The sequence below is a fragment of the Oryctolagus cuniculus genome, chromosome 8 (genome assembly GCF_051225735.1).
Source record: "Oryctolagus cuniculus isolate XC-2025 breed Fujian yellow rabbit chromosome 8, ASM5122573v1, whole genome shotgun sequence".
NCBI classification, from domain to species: Eukaryota; Metazoa; Chordata; class Mammalia; order Lagomorpha; family Leporidae; genus Oryctolagus; species Oryctolagus cuniculus.
Genome location: NC_142874.1, coordinates 53,688,109 through 53,701,432, shown reverse-complemented (window position 1 = coordinate 53,701,432; position 13,324 = coordinate 53,688,109). Strand labels below are relative to the sequence as shown.

Genomic DNA, 13,324 nt, shown 5'->3' with positions numbered 1-13,324 from the left:
ATGTGCAAAGGTGATAATCAACAGTTTTATATTTTTCTGGTGTCATTAAAGTATATTCCAATAAATTGCAATATTTTAAAATCTGAAATAAGTTATAAATGTATAAAGGGAGTTTTTATTGAACCAGAATGTATGGGCACATAAGCTTCAGATTTTTGCCCTGGTTTTTGTATGAATTACTCATATAAATTAGACATTTTTGGGGATGCTTTAAAATTATAAATATGGAGGTACCTTTTCAGAGTATTATGTTGAATCTTTTGTGACTTACAGAATGTCATTTGTCAAATAATGCCACAGATTTAAGCATTATGAAAAAGAAGTGTAAATTTTTAATTTCTTATTTCTGAAATATAAATACATAAAGGACAATGAGGTGCTGGAATTCAGGAGGATTAGACCCAGAGTAAGCTTCGCTTATCACCTAGGGTAGGTCTTTGTTTTAGAGAATTGATGAATAGATGAGATTTGATAGAATAGATGAGAATTGTAAGGCCCAGGAGAGATGAAGTGATTCGCTGTAGGTCCAGGCATGGTAGCCTGGAAGAGAGCCGAGTCGCTGCCCATCCTCTTCACCTATTCTAGTTTTATTTTAAAATGGTTAAAGCACCTGGAGTTAAGTTTGTTAAAACTAAAGGTACTGTGGAAAGGAACACTGGTAGTATCTGAGTAACAGTAAGTGACTCGGGTTTAAAACAGCATAACTTTTTCTAAGTACAAAATAGATATTTCATTATCTGTAAAATTAAAATAAAACTTGAATTTGTAAAATGAAATGAATAAAACAGCAGTTTTGTGTATTGAATTTTTATATATGAAACGTTTAAAATATTACTTGTTAAAACATTTTTAAAAAGATATTGTGGCAGTCACCAAGGATTCACTGCTGTTTCTGTCCTCATCTTTGTCATTTTTCCCTTCAGACTTTTTCAGCACAAGTCCTTCCCTTTTGAAGGGGTAAGATAAGTGCTAGCACTCTAGTCAAGGGGATTTCTACCTTCGTGAGAGCCAGTGGCTGGCAGTGAGTTACCCAGCCACTGCCGTCCTCAGCCCTCTCCCTGGGTAAGGAGGCTGTTGCTGTCAGTGCATCCAAGGAGCACCTTCGCTCAGGTCAGCCAGTGGTTACTACTTAGAGTCCAGGGTTCCACCTTACCCTCATGCAATCAGAATCTCCAAGGGTGCAGTGCAGAAATTTGATTAAAAAATCAAAGTTTGAGGACAGCGGCTTTATGATATAGCTCTTACTACATCGCTGAGGCCTTATCATTGGCAATCAAACTCTGCTGAGTTCATTGGGAAATGCTAATATGAGCAAATCACTGTGTTGGTAATAAAAGTTGGGCCCATATTTAGCTTCAGAGCCAGAGCCATGACCCTGTTTTACAGCAGGGTCACAAGTTTTCACATTTTATTTTTGATAACAAGATACTCCTTTGTTTAGGAGTCTTTCACTCAACAGTGCCTCAGTTGGTAGTGAAATGGGAAAAAATGCAAGTATTTCTATTTTGCAAACTTTCACAAGTTTTTTTAACTTCTATAAGTTTTTTTGTTTGATGGCTTGTGGTTGTTTAAAAAATGACTGTTTTCTTTCTTTTGCATTGATTAGTTTGTTGGTGTCTAATATTTTATATTCTTAAATCCTTACTCTTAAAGATTATTTAAAACCAAGTTATTTTTTCTTTTAAAATAAAACTTGTGAAATACTGATCATATAGTTTGGAATATTAGCAGCATCATTTCATTGTCATCCCTTTTTTTTCTTCATGTTTTCTTTCTGATTAGGAGTTAATCACCTACCATATGATAGAGCCAATTTATATAGAACATCTGAATCAAGGCCCTAGTATGTAAAATGGTTTTTTTCTCAAGCAGGCAGCTACTGGGTATGGTATCTGTGTATGAACTAGTAAATAAAGGCGTCTAATTGTTTTAGATTTCTGTGTATTATTTGTAACCTTTAAAAAAATCTATTCTTTATATCAATCTTTTAAATTGGGATACATGTGCTTTCTTTTTTAGGGTAGTAGAAAAGATTTCTTTTTTTTTAATCTTTTTTTTTTAAAGATTTATTTATTTACTTGAAAGTCAGAGTTACACAGAAAGAGGAGAGCCAGAGAGAAAGAGGTTTTCCATCCGCTGATTCACTCTCCAAATGGCCGCAACAGCCGGTGTTGCACCAATCCAAAGCCAGGAGGCAGGAGCTTCTTCTGGGTCTCCCACGTGGGTTCAGGGGCCTAAGGACTTGGACCATCTTCTGCTGCTTTCCCAGGCCATAACAGAGAGCTGAATCAGAAGAGGAGCAGCCAGGACTAGAACCGGTGCCCATATGGGTGCAGGCAGCAGCTTTACCCGCTACACCACAGCGCCAGCCCCAAAAGATTTCTAAATGTAATCTCTGTTGAACCTATGATTTGTCTACAAAAGTTGTTTAACCGAAGGCATTCAGTTAGTAGCTGTATGAGTAATAGACAGGAAAATGTCTTGGTTAATAAGAACATGACTATTACTTGTAATATGGAAGCATGTTTTTACAGCTTTGGAATCTGCTGATGCCCACGAAAAAGTTGAAGGCTAGAATCTCCAAACAATGGGCTGACATTGGTTTCCAGGGTGATGATCCCAAAACAGACTTCAGAGGCATGGGCATCCTCGGATTAATCAATCTTGTGTAAGTGCAAATATTTTTTTTCCCTTTTCTTCTCTAAGTAAAATTACATGGATCTTTAATCTAGTTAAATTCTATAATAATTGATCTAGCCATTTTATACTCTCTCTGAAGTTTAATAGCTATAGTTCTAGAAATGTTTGCTAATCTACTGGCAACAATATAAAGACACTGGAAATTGTGTGTGTGTGTGTGTATGTGTGTCTGTGTGATTTCTTTACTTACCTTTTCTCTTCCTGATCTCTCTTCTGATACTTCCCAAATAATTATATATACTCTTTTCTTTCTATTTGTATCCCCTTGCTTTACCTCTGTGGACTCTGATTCCATTTTGTGAAGTGTAACAGATAGGACGATCAAGTCTCTGCATACCCATTCTTAACCACATGTGTCATTTGATCCAAATCCCTGACTTTACAGTGTCTATCTGGACTCTCCTTTTTCTTCAATACTTTAATAGTCTTCTTTAATATTTTAATACTTGTATGAAATCCCAAAACACAAAAACAATTGATAGCCAAAACTATTCTAGAAAACAAACTGGAAGATTAATTTCCTCCTGTAAAGATCTACAAATGTATGTTCTAGTAGTTGGATCTGTGTGTGAATTGTCACTTATAGAGGATAAAATGTCTCAAGTGGGAAATGTAACTCTTATTAAAGTTTTGGTGATTCTTACTATGAAAAATCCTGAAATTGAACTCCAGTTAGGTAACATTGAGGAAAACATATGTAGATAACAGTGGCAAAGGTTATTTTTGGGGAAATAGAAGACATGATAATAAGATTTCAATATCTGTAATTTTTTTCTAATTATAATAGTATTTAATTTTCTGTTATATCTGAATTTTATATATATGAACTTAACATATAATTTTATATTTAGAGATAAATACTCAATGGCCTTCAAAATATTAGCAAACAAATGATTTCTCAGCGTTTTCCAGAAGAGAAATTAATTTAAAGTTTATATAATTTAATACAATTTAATCCTAGACTGTGGTAAGGGATTCTGATAGACTTTTTTTTTAATGTATTTATTTAGAAGGTAGAATTACAGACAGAAAGAGGGAAAGACAGATAGATCTTCCATCCACTGGTTCACTCCCCAGATGGCTGCAACATCTGGAGCTGAGCCAATTTGAAGCCAGGAGCCAGTGCTTCTTCTGGTTCTCCCATTTGGACGTAGGGGCCCAAGCACTTGGGCCATCTTCTACTGCTTTCTCAGGCCATAGCAGAGAGCTGATTCAGAAGAGGAGTAGCCGGGACTTGAACTAGCGCCCATGTGGGATTCTGGGGCTGCAGGCAGAGGTTTAGCCCACTGCACCACAGTGCCAACCCCTGATAGACCTTTAAATGACATAGTATTTTCTCTCTGTTTAGAACCAGAATCCATATGTTTTTGAAAAATGATATAACTCACATGTTAATAATTACTTGAACTAGAAATAGCAAAAAACAAAATTAGCTCTGATTCCTCTATAATGATGTTTGTTGTCCTATATGTGGAGCTGTGACACTTCAGGATTAAAATGTACAAAGAACAGGCAAGCTGTTAAAATATACTGTCTAATGTATGTTTCCTAGTCTTCATCATACAATCTTGATACCTTCCTGCGTTGAAAAGTAGCTATAGATAAATGAATGATGAAGCAGATGTAGAAGAAGGGAGGGTTGTTGTACAGAAAATGAATTCAAAGGAGACTGAAGAAATCTGAATAGATGAGAAAATAGAAACAGCGATGTAGAAGAATATACAAGTTAAGGTTAAAAATCAGGGAGGGAGGATAATAGTACAGATTATTGTAAAGATTTCTTTATTGCCTAGATATTTAGTTTTCACCATTAGTTTCTGTTTAAGGTAGGAGTTATCTAAGTAAGTTTAGCAAGGAAATCAAGAATTTCTCTGTAGTATAGATGAAGTTTTTTTCAATTTTTTTTTCTTTTTTTTGACAGGCAGAGTTAGAGAGAGAGAGAGAAAGGTCTTCCTTCCGTTGGTTCACCCCCCAAGTGGCCACTACGGCCAGTGATCCGAAGCCAGGAGCCAGGTGCTTCCTCCTGGTCTTCCATGCAGGTGCAGGGCCCAAGCACTTGGGCCATCCTCCACTGCCCTCCTGGGCCACAGCAGAGAGCTGGACTGGGAGAGGAGCAACTGGGACAGAATCCGGCACCCCAACTGGAACTAGAACCTGGGGTACTGGTGCCTCAGGCGGAGGATTAGCCTAGTGAATCGTGGTGCCGGCCTTTCAAATTTTCTTGATTGATTCTGATTTATTTGAAAAGTATAGAGATAGACACTGGATCTTTAACTGCTGGTTCACTTCCCAAATGACTGCAACTGCCAGATCTGGGTCAGGCCAAAGCCAGGAGCTAGGAACCCAATCTGGGTCTATCACATGGGTGGCAGTGACCCACATACTTTAGCCATCATTACTGCCTTGCAGGATGCTCATTAGCAGGAAGCTGGAATTGGAAACAGAGCCTGGACTCTAATCCAAACACTGATGTGGGATGTGGGCATCCCACGTGACTTCTTAACTGGTTGCTACAGTAAACAGCCACCCCCAGATGTAATATTTTTTAAAAGATTTATTATTTATTTGCAAGGCAGAGTTACAGAGAGGCAGTGGCAGAGAGAGAGGTCTTCCATCCACTAGTTGACTCTCCAAATGGTCACAACAGCCACATCTGGGCTGTTCTGAAGCCAGAAGCTGGAGCTTCTTCAGGGTCTCCTACATGAGTGCAGGGGCCCAAGGGCTTGGGCCATCTTCTACTGCTTTCTTAGGCCATAGCAGAGAGCTGGATCAGAAGTGTAGCAGCTGGGATGTGAACTTGTACCCAAATGGGGTGCCAGCACTATAGACCGTGGCTTTACTGGCTAAGCCACAACATCACCTCCCAGATTTAACATTTTAAGAGCAATCCTTGAGGTCTGTGTTGTGGTATACCAAGTAAAGCTATATGTAACACTGCCGTCCCATATGAGGGCCTGTTTGTGTCCCAGCTGCTCCACTTTCGGTCAGCTCCCTGCTAATGGCCTGGGAAAGCAGTGGAAGATGGCCGGAGTGCTTGGGTCCCTGCAACCCATGTGGGAGACCTTGGTGAAGCTCCTGACTTTGGCTTGGCTCAGCCTTAGCCATTGTGGCCACTTGGGGAGTGAACCAGCAGATGAAAGATCTCTTATCTCTCCCTCCCTCTCTGTAACTCTGATTTTTGAATAAATACGTAAATCTGTTTTAAAAAAAGTAGCTTGACTATTAAAATGCTGATGTGTTAATGAATTGTATTCATGTATGAACATTAAATATAGTCTACTAAGGGCATTTTAGAGTCAATCCAGGAATAAAATAGAAGAATTATGGTACTTTGGAAAATATTATGCTAAGCAGGATTTTTTATTCTTTTTAGATTTACACATCCCAGGATCTGAACAAAGCTCTATAAATTTCTCCACAGAAATGTTTATGCAGAAAAGTTTGTGCAGAATTTAAGGTGGTTCATGGGTCCTGCTTCATTCACAAGTGATCCTTCATTTATGGACTTCTAAGTTAACAGCCCCTGGTTTAATGAGTTGAAAAATTGAACCAACGATGAATGAAAGTATTTAGTAATAGTCTATAGAAGAAAAACTACAGGGGAAAATTTTAAAGTTTCTTTCATTTATGAAAACTTCAATTATTGTGTCCTCAAATTTAAATGAACTATGAAAGTCTGTGTGTGTGTGTGTGTGTGTGTGTGTGTGAAAGAGAACTTACCAGTATACTATGAAATTATCCAAAGATTGAAGAGCATAGGTCCTTATCTTTCTTTAAGAACTCATGGAAGAGGGTGGGAATGGGGAGGGAAGAACCACTGTATTCGTAAAAGCTGTATATGGAATATAAAAGTTCTATTAATTAAATAAAAACCTTCTAAAAAATGAAAAGAACTCATGGAGGTTGCATTAATATATGTCAAAAGGATATATGAGCCTACAAATAGATAGCTTTATATATTTCTCTTTTAGCTTGCATTTTATGGCTAGCATTTTATGTATACCATTGATCAAGGCAGTTTTTTTTAAGTGAAAAGTTAGGTTGTTGACTTTCTTCTGATTGTAGTAGAAATGGTACTAAACAATTTACACTTAAATTAGTAACAGAATAGATAAACCAAGATGAAAAGAAGAGTGATAGAGCAAGTACAGACTGGCTGTTTTATAGGAATAGAACGAGCAAATAAAAAGACCTTTAGAGAGTTTTTCATTAAAGTATTTAGGAAGTCTAGTTTTAGATGATTTATTTGTTAAAATATGTTACAATCTTGCCTGGGGCCCTTCTGTACCAGGAGGACCTGTTAGCTTGGTGTAAATTTTGATTCAGAAACATTTATGATTTACTGAAGTAATTTGAGATGGAGATGATTACGGCAGTATTAAGACTATCTTTGACAGTAGCTTTAAATTGCTTCTGGGTATCTTAAATTTGGATTATATATGTTCATCTAATTATCTATCTTAAACTTTTTTAGATATTTCAGTGAAAATTACACCAGTGAAGCTCATCAGATTCTTTCCCGTTCAAATCATCCAAAATTAGGGTAAGCTGAATATATGAAAGAAACTGATGTCTTACATTCCACATGATTAGATAAATTTGAAGGTTTTTCTTAAAATGAGATTGCTATAATTAGAGCTTCATAAAGGACAATATATGATATAGTATTTTAAAGGAAGAATGTGATCATAGACTATAGACCAGTTTTGAATGTATTTCAATGTTTTTATTACAGCATATAAGGTGGAGATAAAGGCCTTTATAAAAGTTTTTGAGGAATAAAATTGAAAATTGGACTGGAGAATAATTTTGAAATAAGAAAATAGAAAAAAATTAAAAATTTTAATATCAAATGCAAATTAAGGTCATGTTTTTAGTATTCTGATGATATCTAATCTTTGAAAAACTATAGCAGTATTAGATCATAAAACAAATACTCTGGTAATGGGGAAGAAATATCAGATTATCCAGTGTATTTTAGAAGGTATTGAGATTTAGTGTATGTGGTTCTTTAAGAATTTTTATTTTTATTTTTATTTTTTTTAACTTTTATTTAATGAATATAAATTTCCAAAGTACGGCTTATGGATTACAATGGCTTCCCCCCCATAACGTCCCTCCCACCCGCAACCCTCCCCTCTCCCACTCTCTCTCCCCTTCCATTCACATCAAGATTCATTTTCGATTCTCTTTATATACAGAAGATCAGTTTAGCATACATTAAGTAAAGATTTCAACAGTTTGCTCCCACACAGAAACATAAAGTGAAAAATAATAGATGATTTTTTAAATGATGATGAAATCAGATTAGACCTATTGTCATGTTTAATCCCAGTGAGAGTCAAGTTGGGAATTGATCATTTCTTCTTCTTCTTCTTTTTTTTTTTTTTTTACAGAAGATCAGTTTAGTATACATTAAGTAAAGATTTCAACAGTTTGCACCCCCATAGAAACACAAAGTGAAATATACTGTTTGAGTGCTCGTTATAGCATTAAATCTCAATGTACAGCACATTAAGGACAGAGATCCTACATGAGGAGTAAGTGCACAGTGACTCCTGTTGTTGACTTAACAAATTGACACTCTTGTTTATGGTGTTAGTAATCTCCCTAGGCTCTTGTCATGAGTTTCCAAGGCTATGGAAGCCCCTTGAGTTCTCCAACTCTTATCTTGTTTAGACAAGGTCATAGTCAAAGTGGAGGTTCTCTCCTCCCTTCAGAGAAAGGTACCTCCTTCTTTGAAGACCTGTTCTTTCCACTGGGATCTCACTCAGAGATCTTTCATTTAGGTTTTTTTTTTTTTTATTTTATTTTAGATATTATGTGAACAGAACTTTATTTCTTAGTTAATTTCCAGAAAATTAATGGCCTTTTGAAACAAAATATTTGGATCCATTCTGATTCAGTTTTCTTACTATGTAAAAAATATGAGATTGTCATAAATTTAATAACTGTTAGAAAATGAAAGTCACTTTTAACTGATTCCTTACATAATTTTAAATTTATTTTTTGAGCTATTTGGCTAGCTGGTGTAACTGGTAATGTTTCTGACATAGGTATTCTTATGCAATAGTTGGAATCAACCTTACTGAGATGGCTTATAGCTTACTGAAGAGTGAAGCTTTGAAGTTTCATCTCTATAACTTTGTTCCTGGGATACCCACAATGGAGCACTTTCATCAGTTTTATTGTGAGTATGAAAATGAAAATCAGCTCTGAGGGAATTTTTAGACCATTAGGGAGATATGTTTTAATCTAATACTTCTATTAATTATTTATCACTTTGTTAGGATCTTTGAAAAGCAGGAAAATAATGGAATATGGGTCCCCAAGAGTGTATTATGTATCAGTTTTTAAATTTGCCAATTAAAAAAATTAATGTTTTGTTTTTCTTTAACTGCAGGCTATCTTGTCTATGAATTTGACAAGTTTTGGTTTGAGGAAGAACCAGAAAGCATTATGTATTTCAACCTGTATAGAGAGAAGTTTCATGAAAGGATTAAAGGACTCTTAATGGATTGTAATGTAGCACTTACTTTAAAAATGTAAATCATCCATAGTACCTTCTATTTCTACCACATTTTGCACACTAACAGAATTTATATGTTGTAATAGAAATTATCTGATCAGCTACACTCTTATATATAATTTCCTACAAAATACTTCAGAAATTCTATTTAAGAAAGCTAGTGGACAATCAGTGTATGTTTACAATTGTTTATACACTGTTCTCCAAAGGTACCTTATCTTTCCAAAGATCCCTTCTGTAGAATCATATGAACTACAGTTTGGAGCTTGGGACCTAGCCCGTTGGTATAAAAGTGTAAATCAGGTATTTATATTAAATTGGTTGATTAAAACATGTACAAATCAGTTTTTGTTTTTATATGTTGTGACTATCAAGTTAGTATTGTTTTTGAGGCTCTAAGAATTTTTGTCTTTAATTTGGAAATGACTGTTTTAATTTTTTTGTCTTATTTTTAGTTCTGCATTTATTAACAGCAAGAGTAGTTCCTTATGATTTTCTTTGCATCTCCAAAATTTGTCCTAATGTTGTTCCATTAGTAGCAATAAGAACATAAATATGTCAGAGTATGAAGAATCATGGCTTCCTTTTTGGTTTCTCTGATTATTGAGTACAACAGAGAATAAGCAATGACAGTATTGGTGACTAGGTTTTTTTGTTTTTAAATAACACTATCTAAAATATCACAGTCTTATTTTAAGGCTTAAAGCCATTTTTCTCATCTTCAGTATTTGCTTTTTATCAATTGTAGAAAAGAACCTTAGTGCTTGGGGGAGGGGCTTTTATGAGTCTCCTCTGCCTGTGTGTTTATGAAAAGAGATGAATTTGCCCCAAAAAAAACTCAATTGTATTCAAAAGACAGTTTCAATAAAGCTGTCTTTGAAACTTAAACAACTAAGTTTAAAGTTCTTAACAATCTCAGTTAACGTCATCAGTTTATTTGACTTACTGTTAGCTCTTGCTTCTGTTTGCTCTGACTGCATGGTGCTTTGAGATGATGATGTGAACTTGGTTAACAATCTGTGCAACACTAAGTAACTTGAAGACAGTGACTGTGCATTTTCTGTAGCTTTATTCTCCTAAAATCTCAGGAGGGCAGCAAATGCTGCCAAGGTGATACAGTGATGAAATTGTCCCAAGAGTGATTTCTTCTTGGTGTGTTTTAGACATTTATGCTCATAGCAAAACTAAGAGAGTTTAAGGCCAGGAAAGGTCAGCTGATTACTGAAGTCCTCCTTAAATCCTACAGCAACCAACCAGTTAAAGACAAAAATTCAGTCTAAAGCATGATATTTAGCACATTCTTTTCATGAGGTGTATACTACGTGTTTCTTAAGGACTGGCTTGTATGTGATACAGCAGGACCTGAGACTTTTCAAGCATTTGCTCGTGTTTGTTGACAAACCTCTCCCTTTAGAGTTGTCAAAGAGAAGAGTGGTACGAAATATCCAACTGGAAACTAACAGATGCAGGGCAAATTATTATTTTCGCAATAAGATAAAATTAAATAAAGAGTGTTTTAGCATTTTTAAATATTACAGAAATTTAAAAATTGGTTTCTGGTAGGAGATTTCTCAACCTTAGAATTATCTTCATTTTAGTTTTTAAAAATGTTTCATGTTTTATCATCCAGCTAGGGTGTTAATGCTGTATAGCAAAATCTTGGCAAGAATCAAGTGTTAACCATTAATGTTCATTATATTTAGGTGTTAACTAGTATGTAGAAAGAAATTCTGTTAGTGTTTTCACTTTTGTGCTAAAATACTTATGTTTGTATTTTGGTCTTTCAACTGCTGGGATCTTGAACTTTTGTCAGTATACTTAGTAAAAAAAATGCTTGAAGTATGAAAAGGGAAAATTTTAGATAATTTTTTCCCTTTCTAGGGAGAAAATAATTAACGATATTAAGAAAATGTCATTACAAAGTTTGTTCAATGATGTGTTCCTTAAATCCACCTCTGTAGTTTGTAGATGTTGTTGCTTTCACATAAAATAATCAGTAACCATTTCAGATAGTTTTATAGGAAAACTGATGTAAAAACCACCAACAAATGCTGAGGTTTCGTAGTTCAGAAGCCAAGTTAAATGTCACCAACTGTAAACTAGAACGTTAACAGGAGCCTTCTGACTTACGTATAATGGTGACATATATTAAAAGGAAAATATGTACTTATGTCTGCTTTCTTATTTTCCTTTACTTTGAACTATGTGTATGTTAGAATTTTTTGTAGTCTTAAAATCCATATTTAGAAGCTTGTTTCTATAATAATAAAATGCCAAAGTAGTGTTAGAATGTTATGGCATTGAAGTAGGAGGAAAAATGTTAGTTTTAGGTTCAAAAAAGTGAATCAACGTTGAAATGAATTTTGTGTGTGCCAGTGACAAGAGTAGTCTAAAAATACAGCAGTTAGGGCTTAAATATGTTCTGAAAGACAATCTTTAAAGAGATGGGAGAAATCGGGGTATTGATGAACTTGGACCAACTGGACTTTGTTCATAATTATATATGGTAACATAGTTTGATACTAAAATCAGTGTCTTACTGGCACCATTGGCAGTTTAGAAAGCAGACCATTTCCTTAAAAATTCCCATTTTGATTTTTGTTCTATTTTCAGAGCTACTTGGATTTGTATGTATTTTTCTGTGTGGAAATATATGTACTCTTCATTCTAATTCCAGTGTTCATAATTGTTCATGCACTATTTCTCCCCTTTGAGAACAGTTTGTGAAATAGAACTTCATCGAAGACCTGCCAGCAGGAAACACATTTTAGGAGTGTGAAAAGTGGGTGCTCATTGCTAGAACAGAGAAAAGTTACAGGGTCCTGTGGTACAACAGACAGGAGGTTTGGCTTGGTGGGCCAGGGTGTTTATTGTCATTCTTGAAATAATAATGAGGGACCAGCTATGTTCTCAAGACAGGTATTCTACCCTGCTTCTCTGTGAACAAGTGTGGGGAGGTTAAATTTCCACTGTTACATTTATGGGCCTCTCTGCACAAGAAATGTTTTAAATAAAGCTAAATGAGATTGTCAAAACCTGAGAGAAACCATGATGTAAGTTTCTTCTAAAATATCTTCTCTGTCTTCAGCTGTTGATGAGAAAAAATTTAAATATAATACAGGTGAAAACTAAATCTAAGTACTCTCTTAACTACTGTAGGATGAGTCTGTGTTTCTGTTAAAGTATTCAAAAACCTGGAAGCAGAATTCCCTGGGGAAAAACTGTTGGAAACTTTAAAAATATGATTTTTGTCTATGGATAAAGCAATTGACTTCTTCAGTAAAAGCAATAGTGTGAAATGTAATGTCATTTTGTTTGGAATGTTAGGTGAGCAAATAAAAAACATGTCGAAATTTCTGGCAGCCTTTCTGTTGATACTTCTGCTTTCTTTTATTATCCTACCTGTCCCTTAAGGCATCTGTGTTCATAAAACAGTATTTTTTTCTTACTTAATGTGCTAATCATTTTGCTGTAAGTAAGTTGAATATACAGCATTTTTAAAATTTTTGTGTTCTGTTCCACTGCCAATTACCTGTTTAAGGTAATGAGAGTTAATTGGTTATGAGGCTAAAAATTGGTGAGTTACGAAATAACCTACAGCTTCCACCCCTGCTCATGTTTACATAGGATAGAAATAATTCATGCTATGCTGTACTCTCTTTTTTATTAACTTCATAGTATATCTTGGATATATTTTCATATTTGTACATGGCTTTCTTATTCTGTTTTTTTTTTTGCAGCTGCATAGAGTCTAGTATATACATATATGTGTCTCATTTTGAAATAAAAATACTATATATACTACTATTGATAGCTTTAAATGCACATATTAGAAAATGGAGCTAAAATTAAAGACAGGGCATCCATCTTGAGGAGTTGGAGGGAGATGAACAAAATGAACCTTAAGGGAATAGAGAAGGAAATATAAAAGATAAAAGCTTAAATGCACAGAACACAAAACAAAAAATGGGATAACCGTAATGAAAATGTTGTTTCTTGAAAAGACTAATATTGATAATCTTTGGTGAGACTAATCAAGAATAAAGGGTAGGGGCAGATGTAGTGCAGCAAGTTAAGCTGTCACAGTGCTGGTTC

The 13,324-nt window shown here is 35.0% G+C and overlaps 1 protein-coding gene across 4 annotated transcripts in view; it reads left to right on the top strand.

Moving 5' to 3' along the window:
* ELMOD2 (ELMO domain containing 2) overlaps positions 1 to 12,586 on the top strand; it is a 30,498-nt gene extending 17,912 nt beyond the window's left edge. For 2 of the 4 annotated variants that reach the window (XR_016211928.1, XR_016211929.1), the window contains exons 6-9: positions 2,535 to 2,668; positions 7,175 to 7,243; positions 8,774 to 8,890; positions 9,104 to 12,586. Coding sequence is in view for 2 of the 4 variants with exons in the window: in XM_002716948.6 (XP_002716994.1) it covers positions 2,535 to 2,668; positions 7,175 to 7,243; positions 8,757 to 8,890; positions 9,104 to 9,249 (483 nt within the window). In the remaining 2 variants the exon portion in view is untranslated. Of the gene's footprint in view, positions 1 to 2,534; positions 2,669 to 7,174; positions 7,244 to 8,756; positions 8,891 to 9,103 lie in introns of all 4 variants that reach the window. The other 2 variants (XM_002716948.6, XM_070047534.2) reach the window with 1 other exon arrangement.
* Positions 12,587 to 13,324: the final 738 nt, after the last annotated feature.